This window comes from Pituophis catenifer, unplaced genomic scaffold (assembly GCF_029215685.1).
Source record: "Pituophis catenifer annectens isolate HBS135680 unplaced genomic scaffold, rPitCat1.0.hap2 SCAF_1, whole genome shotgun sequence".
NCBI lineage: Eukaryota > Metazoa > Chordata > Lepidosauria > Squamata > Colubridae > Pituophis > Pituophis catenifer.
The window spans coordinates 324,952,026-324,964,064 of record NW_027256881.1 but is presented as its reverse complement, the minus strand read 5'-3'; the positions used below and the strand labels follow the sequence as shown (position 1 = coordinate 324,964,064).

General features: G+C 34.8%; 1 protein-coding gene across 9 annotated transcripts in view; it reads left to right on the top strand.

The window, feature by feature from the left end:
- FERMT2 (FERM domain containing kindlin 2) overlaps window positions 1–12,039 on the top strand; it is an 80,715-nt gene that overhangs the window by 32,994 nt on the left and 35,682 nt on the right. For all 9 annotated transcript variants that reach the window (XM_070942933.1, XM_070942987.1, XM_070942977.1 and 6 more), the window contains exon 4: window positions 7,874–8,008. In XM_070942933.1, the coding sequence (XP_070799034.1) occupies window positions 7,874–8,008 (135 nt within the window). The remainder of the gene's footprint in view (window positions 1–7,873; window positions 8,009–12,039) is intronic.

The window sequence follows — 12,039 nt, the reverse complement described above, 5'->3', positions numbered from 1 at the left end:
TCACTTAATAACTCTGGCAAGAAAGGTCGTAAAATGAAGCAAAACTGACTTAACAAATGTTTCACTTAACAACAGAAATGTTGGGCTTAATTGTGGTCGTAAGTCAAGGACTACCTATAGTTATTGTCCTTAAAAGATCCAGCTAAAATTTCCAGCCTGTCACCTCAATGTTTTTTCCAAATGTATTCTGGTCACTACAAGTTCTAAGGGCCAAATAACTGTGTCTACTGCAGATGGAAGGTCATTCTATGAGAGCAGTTTTTCTTCATAACATTGGGCTACCAACATTTTTTAAACAATCGTCTAACCTCAGTCTTCTAACATTTATTTATTGCTAAACATGGATCCCCATTCCAGAAGCTTGAAGCATTTGATAGAGAGTTTCCCTTCCCACATGTGACAATCAGAGACTACAGTGAAAAATTGGTTACTTAATTGAGTTTTTCTAGAATTGCCTGTCTTCTATCTTTATTTGGTATCAGGTGACATCAGTTCTCTCAAACATACCAACTCATTGTGTCAGAAACTGACACAAATCTGAAACTGAGATTATTAGAAACCACTTCTGGGTTATCTGGGAAGTGAAAGACTTTGCTCAAAATCTATAGTCTCAGGAAAGTTACATACAATAAACCCAAAGTTATGAATTCAGAAATTATCAGTTGAACCTCAGATATAGGTGATAATCTTTTTTCCCCTTTAACAAAGGAGTCTTCTACTCACAAAAGGTTCTTGCAGGGCCAGAAGGACAGTCAATTGGAAAAAAATAAATTTGATATATAATTATTCTAACCATTCCAGTTTGACATACTTTTAAGTATTAACATGGTAATAATTTTGTGAAATAATGCAGTTCCTGGAAACATTTTCCATGAAATTCTTCATTTTGTATTTTTTCCAGGTCATATATTAATAATAACCATATTGTCATAATGAAAACCTTGTATGTGCAAGCAATAAATTTAATACCTTTAAAACACCACAGATCAATTCTGAGTTAGAAGATTGCTCAAACCTTTCTATGCTTCGGTAACTAATCTCTCAACCTGAATATTTCCCATGTGACTTTCAGTTATTTTTAAATAAATGCAATTTTAAAATTCCTATAATATGCAGATAGCTTTCTTATATGGACCATTTGGAAGACTATTTTGGCAAGGAAGCCATTTCACTGTTTGGAAAATATCTCTCCTCTTTTCCTTACAGTTTGATATTTTCAGTATGTTGGGACAATTCCAGCTAGCGCTGCTTCCTGAAAATTTACTGGCAGTGTAACAGACCCTCCTCTGGAGAGGGAAGAAAAAATAGAGTGCTGTTTCAGCTTGAATGAAAAAGCTTCCCTTATTCAAATAAATTTTTTAAACATAGGGCTAAATTCATAAATCTCTAAGTACTTGCTTCCTGTGAATAATATATAATACAAAAATATAAAATTCTTTCCAGTTCTAATACAAACAATATTTTGAAATGTGGCTGCATTATAAGTGACAGTTTCCATTTGTTCAGATGGCAAATGCAGTTCCACAATATTCATTTTTTTTTTTGTATATTGCAAGAAAAAAAATTAAATAATAGCATCTGAATTGGTAGTTGGTTAGAGTAAAAAATGGGCACTGTGGACAAACCTTCAAAATGTTGTTGCAGTAGAATAGCTGTGAGGAGTGCAATTTTTTTGGGTTACGATTATCAGGAGAAGGTATTATCAGGAGAAGGTTATGATTATGAGGAGGAGAAGAATTGCTATTGCAGTGTTTTTAAACAAACTAAGACGTAAACAAATCAGCAGAATTATTATCAGAAGATTCTCAAAGCTCAAATGACAAAAAGCTGAGATGTCCCACATAAACATTCCAGAACTTGCTTAAAATGCACACCTATCTCATTTAGGAGTTGATGTTGACAATAGTTTCTTGGGTAAAGCAATAGCTTCATTGATAATATTACCATAAAAAGGACTCAAGAATGTTTATCTGACCCCCTGCCCCCATCCTCCACAGAATCACTGTTATATACTAGTGCCTCTTTGCAGGTGATATCTTGCTCAAGAGTATCTAATATTATTGTGAGTTAAGTAGTACCAGAAAAGACACTCTCATGACCTCCTGGTAGAGGTCACCTGCCAGGAGAACCAAAACCATTCCATTTCTGTCCCAGTCTGAATCCTGACTGAACCAAGATCTAGAGATTAAGTTTCTTCTAGGGCTTTCTGCAGCTGAAGTCCAGGGAAGACCAGTGTAAAAAAGAGCATGCCGATACCTCAAAAGCTTTATGACACATGTTTACTCCTCTTAAACCTGGGATGTACCACATGTAATTCTTTCATAATTTCCTGTGCAATAGACAACTCCAAATTGCGATAATAACCAGTTGCCTTTCCTTACAACAAAAAGAAATAAAACATTTTCTGCCCTGCCCTAGAAAATGGCATATAAAGTATCAGTTTGCAAAGTTTTAGCTATTGATTAAATGTAATTATTTTTATTTTAAAGGTATATTACAGTTACATTCTGTTCCCATTTGCTACTTGCTTCATCCTTGCCCCTTTAGGTGACCTAGAGTCTAACTGAGAGAATGCCAACCCGGAGGGAAAAAAATGCCCACTTCTGATTTAAATGATTAAGCAAAGAATCTTGGTTAATTTGTAAGGCTTTGTGGTTTGCAAATGTTTCATTCTTAAACGAACAGTTAAATAGAATGGATTTACTGTAGAATGAAAGTTAATGATAACTAGCGTTTTGATGGAAAAAGCTATCCTAATTATTCCTCTCATTCTCATTCTCTCTCTCTTGTTCTCTCTCCCTCCCTCCCTCCCTCCCTCTCTCTCTCTCTCTCTCTCAAACACACACTGACTTACTGACTTTTGTTTCTTTTCTGCTTCCGGTTTTAAATATCTTTATGTTCTTGGGTTTGGTCATAATGGCAGCTTAACAAAGTGTCAATCAACATAGATTGCTATTGTATCTATAAAATGAATTAAAGAATAAAATACATACAAAAATGTATGTATTTTGGTGGCATTTTTATATTGAATATCAACTTGTTTGTGCCTTTTTATTCAAAATCGATTATATGGAATAATTATTGTCTGGTGCTTTTCTTCTTACTTGTCGGAGTCAGAATTGCCTCATGATATTTGCATTACACCTTTTCCCTTAGATTGTATCATTTCAACCAGGAAATTTTTAGAAATTGAATCCTCTCTCTTTCTTTCTCTTTCACTGACAGAACTTTTATGCATTGGTACATTAGTTAAAATCAAAAGTCCATCTTTTTGCCGATGTTTTTCTTTAACATGTTCCTATGAAGCCTGCCTTTATAATTTGCAATTTGGCATCTCACAGATGTACTGTACCAGAAAAAGGGGACCATTGTAATGGTGCCATTCTTGACATGGTCGATGGGGTGGGTCTTGGCAGCATCCAGGGAGCAGAAGACTCCCTTCAGGAGCTTGGCTTCAACATAAAAGCTCTTCCATCCTAACTAAAAGGGCAAGAAACAATAAATGGTATTCATACACATAGGAGTACAGTCTGCTGAGAAAATTCAATGTTATAAGCTCCCACCAATATTTAACAGAGGCAGCCTTTTTCCTACTGCCTCTTAATACAAAATGTAGTATGCCTATGTGATCGAATTATGAACTGTAATTAGTTCCTACTGTTCATTTCTAAGATAAATAATTTGGCACAAATAGTACCAAAGACAATCATGCATAACTGAAGTGTATTGTTAGAGATCTGTACACCAGTGTAGGAAAGCTGCACATTGGCATAAAACTAAGTTAACGCCTCTTTCTTTTTCTAATTGGGATTTCCTAAATTACAGAGAACTGCCTTTTATTTAATGTACTATATCTGGCAAAATATGCTTTTGATTAGGAGCTGCCCAGATTTGATTATAAGATGGCTAGCTATATAAATTTTTTAAATGTTATTTTATTTTATTTGCCCTTGGTTGGGGTATGTGTGGCATACTGGAGGTAGTTAAGCGACTGAGATAAGCCCCCACTTCCTCCCCGTGTGCATCTGCCATCTTTGTTAATTTTAAATGAATTTTAGTGTCAGTATTTATTGTTTAAAAGTTTTATTGTTTTATCTTGTTGCTTTTATTGATTATAAGCCACCTAGAAGTGCCTTTAAGAAAGAGCGGCAGCATACAAGTTAATACATAAATAAAAACTATACTAATTAAATTTAAGAAACACAGCCAGCCATGATTTCTGTTTCATATGTAGCATTCAAACAAGGAATTGTCAAACAGAGAGTGCATCATGGTTAATTAATTCTTCTACTTAAAAGTGGGAAGGTGGAAGATATTTAACTTCTTGTGGAAATTAATCCACATGGATTGTTCGTTTGTTTGGGTCAGGGGTCATGTGTTATATTTGTCCCACATCCCTAAAGTGTCCATCTTAAGTTGAAGTTGAAACTAGATGAGGCTAGCAAGAAAAAAATGGATGTGACAAAATAGATAAGACTTCAAACTCTCAGAAACATTGATATTATTTAGTTCTGTCTCATTGTGCTGGATCTCAGAGGCCTATGAGTAGTTGATGTACTCTGATGCTTCATATTCAGCATGGCAGTTCTATTAAAATTACAATGAAATAGCAGCTTATTAATAGATATCTGGCATACAACACAAAAAAAGTGAGATTCTTCACCATGAACCTATTAATCCTATGAGGTAAATGTGTGGGAAATTGTAGAATGCTAGAACAGAGAAAACACTTCTGCACCTTGAATAAAAACAGATTCTTCTGGATTAAAATAAAATTGTCCACCTCCAATAGCATCCATTCAAATATATCCACTTAAAGCCAACTATGAAAGCAATGAGTGCTAGCCCACATTTTACATCTAAATTACATAGTTAGCTGAAATAACTATTAATTAAGTAGACCAACCATTTCCATTGTATGGTTCTTGAAGGAACATTTTTTAATTGGATATATCTGAAGAATCTTTGAACAAACGTAGAAGCAATTTTTGAAAGTTCAATCTCTAACTTTGTTTAGACAAATGAAAGGATAATTCCCACCCCTTAGCTCCAAATCATAATGGTGTCCTTTCAAAACCTCTCTTTGGCTTTTGCCACTTTTTTAAAACTTCAGTCTATATCTGTAATATTTAGTTATTCTCTCGCTTTAGAAATTAACATTGGCTATTAAATGTTAATGAAATCTAAATAAAAAAGATGATAATGCTTACAGATTGATATCTGTAACTGCATTCATGCCATATTCTTGATAGCATTACAGGAATGGTTTGTCATAGTTATATTCCAGAGAATTTTTGGGACTTCCCTGTCTAACTACTAATAGTCATTAAATTCCCAGATGTTTCCCATCCAAGTATTTACTGGAGAGATTCTGCTTAGTTTATGAGTTCAGCCAAGGTCAGTTTATGTCTGCCCTCCCAGGTAAGCAAGACAGGAAACATGGCCAGATGAGCTAATTCTACTTTATGTTAAGGCTACATTAACAGAATCGTGAAAGTCTAGATCTCTCACAGTCACTTTTAACAGCCTGATTAATTAGGGAAGGTCCTTTCTAAGTCTCTTCCTGTGACCATTAAGCGTGTGCTAAAATGCAAAAAGCAAAAGTGTGCACCCATGATCTAAAGAGAGGTATAGAATCTACAAAAAGTTCGATTACTTTCTGGTGCCCTGGGAATCTGAAATTTGAATAGCTATTTTATTTCCACTTCTCTGCTTTTCTTGCTTTTTATAGAATTTTCTCTGTGCGGGTTCATCACCTATAATGGAGAGGAAAAAAATGTTGTAGTCTGTCTGTCATATTAATGATCACTAATATTGATATTATGATGGGAATCATAGGTCAGCACATTTAGAGGATGCTATTCTCCTACATTTTGCAACATACCATTGTTTGATATAGAAATATTGTGCAGGGAACTGTCACCTTCTTAGAGTACCCAGCAGCAAATATTCTGATCATAATTCTTTCACTTGAAAAAAAAAAGTAACCCTAGACATGGAGTTGCTGAAATTGAAGAAAATATAGGGACATGATTAGACATGAACATTTTCTCTAACATGTAATATATTATAGGGAAGGAATGCAATTTGCAGAAAGTATTTTCCTTCTAACTAATAATACAGTTGGCAGAGAAAATAATCAAACAGAGATTTTTGTTCCAAAATTGAGAGATTTGTGCAAATAAGAACCAACAGCTTTTATGTTTTAATACAGAAGCATATGGGGAGTATTCTAGTAATATAAATTTGATTTATTAATCTACGATAAATTTGGGGATAGACACGATGGGATATACAGGGTGTACCAAAGGTCAATTCCCATAGACCAATCAAAATATGATTTTGTTTTATTATTTTTATTAATTTTTTTCAGATGATGTTACTATACTTAGCAATGTTCAAATATACGAATTACTGAGATCTGGAGTTTCCATCCAATTGAATAATCCTCACCTGGATAGCTAATAAATAATAAATAATTGCTGTGATAAATTATACTAAATGGGGGGGGAATATTTAAAGAAGCAACTTCTGATCTTCTTTAGGAAGTTACAGGGAATATTTAATATTATTTGCCCCTCCAAAATTAGATAACCCTTCCTATACCTTTTTAATCAGTAAATTCAGAAATCACCAGTTCATTTTTAGCCATTTTCAGCAAAAAATCCAGAAAGAATTTCCAATCTTTTATAAAAGTTGTTCCTTCTGTAATCAAATAGGTCAGTTTAGCCATTTCTGCAAGCTGTGACATCTTCACAGGTTCCATTGGCTATTAAGGTGTTGTCATTTAAATACATTTCATGTTACATCCCCAGAGCAAGGATGGGCAATTTTTTTGCACCTCAGGTCATGTTTCTTTTCAAATTCAGCTGTGAAATATGTGGTGATAAGAGCTTTCTGCACCAGATGACCAGTCTGTCAAAGAGACATGCAGTAGTGAGAATAATGTAGTATTTCAATTATCTTGAGATATGCTAGGAATCTAACTGCTGTGGTAGTTTTCCTAGCAATTAAGGTTGGAGCACCTCCCTCTCAGCCCTCTGCTTAATGGAACATTGTTTTAAACTGTGATAAAAATTATCCATTGAAAGTTATCTTTCTGTCAGATAAAGTTTAAAAACAGTCTTCGTAATATTTACAGTTGTCCTGATTCCATTATAATGTATCTTGGCCTCTCTTCAAAGTTTTAAGAAGTCTATCAGTAATAATTTGGTGGTATGAATTATTTCAGATTATTTTTGATGGAAAGGCTCTAAGTTTGAAATAGCAAAGTAATGTAAAATACTGTTGATCTGTCCTTATGTTTATGTAACCACTGATATTCAGAGTAGATTTTAGGATACTCATCACAAATGGGGAAACTTATAAATCCTAATATCTTTCTCTGAGGCCAGAGCCTAATTGTGTAGTGAGCATGATACTATATGGCTATCACTACTGTGGATCGTTTCTGATGAAGTAGTGATTATTTGAGAAGATTGTCCCAATTGTTTCTTGACCCATGTCCACAATAGTTCATCTATCTCATAGTAGAACTTCCCTGATCTATTCTGTCCATTACATGTTACAAAATCTGTTTTGGAGGATATTCTAATCTGCAGAAACAGATTTAAGACAGCTATGTAGGGAAATAGGAATTCACTCAGCTAAAAAGATGTTTGGAGGTCATCGGACCATTCAAATTATATTTTATTCTTTTTTACAAATGGTGTGATGATGTACTATTTAATTATCATTTGAGCTTTATAAGCAAAGCATTATGGTGCAGTATATGGTGTTGCAGTATTCATACCAATTTTATATTCTTTAAAATACCAAAAAAGCCTAAAACATTTTCTTTTTTATAATATAATTTCTTATTTTACCTCCATAGACATCAGGCATCCAGAAGAACTCTCTCTTTTAAGAAAGTCCCGCGATTCAAACAAAAAGAAAAAGAAAAAGCTGGATGACCAGTATGAGGACGAAACACTTGAGCTGGAAGGACCACTAATCACACCTGGATCAGGTAGAACCCCCCCCCCCCCAATAGCATGAGTATGCAGAATATTGTGAAAAGGGCTTGGAGGGGGAAAAAATCCTTTCACATTTACTAGTAGTAATTTTGTTTAGTCACATGATTCCTTGATGGCTATGAGAGAAATGGCATTTCAACCTAAGTATGCATTGGAGAGCTAAATAATATTTAGTAATTACAGTGTTTAATATCCACTTACTCAGTTCTGCAAAGGCAGTAACACTATTTAAATAGTATTTTCACTATTGAGCCTAACTTGTATAGTAATTTAGCATGTATTAGCATAATTGTCTTGAGCTTTATGCTAAGTTTGAGGCAATTTTCTGCATATATTCTAGCTTGTTCCTTGACAATTTGTTTATTATTCTGTACTAAATAGGTAGGAACTGAGTTTTAGGTCTGGTGAAATGCTAGCTTATATGACTATTACTTCTCTACTGCTAGCTTATACTCTATTCTCTTTTACTCCCAGGTTGATCAGAGAAAGTTTCAAAACATTCAATTTTATCCTTGTTTGTTATTTAACAACAGAGTGTACAGGTTTTTCCCATTTTAAAAATACTGTTGTTCATTGCTTCTTTAATTATGGAATGTATAATTTGCTCTGTGACCTGTTTGTAAAAAAGAGATTAAATAGAAATGTTGAATTTAAGCAAAGTTGGGCAGTTGTAGGGTTTCCAAATATTTTAAGAACAGTTGTGACCGAACCTTATACTAAGATGCTGCTGCACTGAATATGTTTCCAGAACAGATTGAGAGGAATTTAAACTTGCATAAATGAACCCCAGGCCAATGGAGAAAACTGTAGGAGGTTTTCAAATGTGGAGTAAAATAGATTGAAATATAAAGGGAACAAATTCCATACTTGCAGGAACCTCCATAGAAAATGTTTTTTAAGATGCAGTGTTGAAATTCTTTATGGAGGGGAGGGCATGATTGAGCACTGAGTTACCAACTTCAGACTATTGGAGTAGGTCATAAACATACCCAAAGTATGTGCTATTCAGAGCCTTGAATGCCTTCAGCACTACGTCAGTTGTAATATACTGCTCTGTGGACAAGACAATGTTGTCTGTTGTGCATTGGCACAGCAATTGTATCTTTTTAATCATCAACATAACAATCATAAAAGCTTTAAGCTTTACCCATCTGCTTTAAGCAGTTCCACCAGATATTGATTTAAAGTTCTTTGAAAACCTCTACCCTGTTTCCCCCAAAATAAGACATCCCCTGATAATAAGCACAATCGGGCTTTTGAGCGCATGGCAATAAGGCCAAGTGCTTATTTCAGGGTTCAAAAAAAATATATAAGACAGGGTCTTATTTTTGGGAAAACACGGTACATATACCCTGGGCCTGCAAAAAAAAAAAAAAACCCATCTAATGTATGATACCGTACATTAGAAACAGCTCTTTCTATTGTTGTTGTCAGCAGGAACTGCTGATATTCTTCTGAAGTCTGGCAATGCCAGTCCCAGGAACCCCTGTGGAGAAATGTAACAGATCATTTTACTAAAGCAAACCTGAGTGGAAATTTAATGCCCAAACATCTTTCCTGTCTCCTACTTAAAATGCTAGCCTCCTCTTTTTAAACGGCAACCGGAGATATTATGTGCCAGCAAATGACTTCATGTCAAATGTAACTTTTCTTGCCGCTTTACTGGATGATCAGATGCTTGAGATTAGAATTCTAAACCTGCTTTCGAGAACATCAGGCCCAGTGAAATCATCGGAAGAGATTTGTATAATTACCATCAGATATGTAATTTATGTAAGAAAGGGTTTCAAGGAAAATGAAATAATAATTTGAGAGGTGGCTATAATAATGTTAACATGAATAGAAAGGAATCTTGTTTTGGTTGAGTTCTTTTACTTTTCTCTTCCTCTTGTATTCATTTTATTTATAACTTACTTTATTTTAAAAATTGAGACCAGTATCAGTGTTTAAAGATTAATCGATGAGTGGGTGCTTTGCCCAGTTAATTTACCTCAAGGCCTTCATATGTATTTATCTAAGCCACAAAAAAAAAAAAAACACCTACAAAAACCTTGGACCATTTCTGTTTTTCCAGCACATACTTTTTTGCTGTGAAAAGAGTCAGTAATCCTAAATCTAGTCTTGTTTGAGTGTTTTTTCTCCCTCCTCTCCCTGATATGTTAAAATTGTGGACAAGGTTCCCTTTTCCTCCCGTGAGAATGTCCGAACTGGGAAATACTTCAATTACTTGTATGAAGGAATCTCTTTGCAGTTATTCCCTAGCTTCTTTCTGTTTTGTTTTAAATATAGAACCAGAAATGGCGTTATAGCCAGGTAACTGCAAAACCACTTTTATATGCAATATGAGAATCATCCGATTCAAAAGTTCCAAGTTGTATTCCTCAGTAGTTTCATGCTGAACAGATGTAACCCTGTGATTACATTGGTCAATCACTTAAGTGTGAAAAAGTAGTCTGCCAGCACTATCTTCTGGGCATAGCCAGGAAGGGCCAGAATCCTGCAAAATTGTATCCCAAAGAGTAGTCTCACCAAAGAATAATTAAAAAAAAATGCTGGATGCTCCATAGTACCAAAATCATTAAGAATTTCAAGATTAGTAGACCATGCTCTTCCCATCCAATTTGACATAAGTTATCTGTTAAGGCAACCAAATAATCTTAATAAAATCCAGGCCGAGGACATAATCGAAATTAATTAATTAATGTCATCCAGATGCATCTGAGGCCTTCATCTTCTTTCCCAGAAATAAGATGTTTTAGATTATTTTACAGTGTCACAGATCTCCTGGATCAGAAAAGAGTTTTTTTCAATAGGAATCTTACCTTCATTATGCTGGGGGTAACACTTCCCACCTATGAAGAAGCATTTGATCTGCTCTCCTAAGCATGAGGTAGTTTACTCAAGGAAAGACAAGAATTCCTGGAAGCTTGGCATTCAGACAAAACACCCCTCAGTACATTCACAGAGATAAACCACATTTACACAAGATTCAAAACAGAGACAATAAAACACCTAGGAAGTAAAAAGACTAAAACACATCTCTTCCAGCAGCCCATAATCAGAGAAACAGGGATGATCAGCATCAGACAAACAATAACATGGAAAACAATAATGAAGGAACCACCAAGGAGGAGACTATATCCCCACTGAAACTGGCAGGGCAAGCTACTACAGAACCCACACTCATGCACTGATGATGTTATCCAGCTGGGTAATGAAATATGAGTTGGGTTGAGAGAGACAAGGGTATAGGGAAAAAGGAAGACTGCTTTTCTCCCTATACACTATCTTCTCAGCCCAACTCATCTCATGGGGTTGTTGTGAGGAAAATAGGAGGAGGAAGGTGTGTTGATATGTTCACCGTCTTGAATTATTTGTAAAAACAATAAAGGGGAATGAATCAATAAATAAGCAAGCAATCAGGCTGCATTATTAACCTTTAAACTGCCTTCATGTAGAAGTCCAAGGTTAATTTATTTGACTTTAAATTGCTCACGGCAATCATGGCTTGTCCCTTCCAACATCTTGGAGATTCTACCCAGAACAAAAAAGCAATGCAAACCTTTGATATGGAGGTAGTGAAGGCAGAAAAATATGTACTCTTTGCTGCTTCTTTTCATCAAAGAAGCCACAATCAATGCTTGTTTTGATCCATTGTTGTTTTGATCCATTGCAAGAATTCCCACGCATGTACTTTAGCTATCACCCAGTCTGCATTATTGTTTTCAGTTCCTTAGTAAATTAGGAGGCTGATCTGTCTCCATAGGTCGGAGAGATTTCTTTAAAATTTGTAGTCAATGGTTTGGGTTGTCTGAATATTCCACAAATCCACAAGACTATTTTTCAGCTATTTTCACTTAACACAGAATTATTAAACATTAATTTGTGAGTAATCTCTTTCCTGATTATACTATAAGCACAATTTCAGTATTTATTTATTTAGCATTGAGAAAAAATAGACCTCATCTAAATGGGGAAAAGCCATGTGTGTACAATTTATTTGTTTGTTTTAGTTGAAAAATGA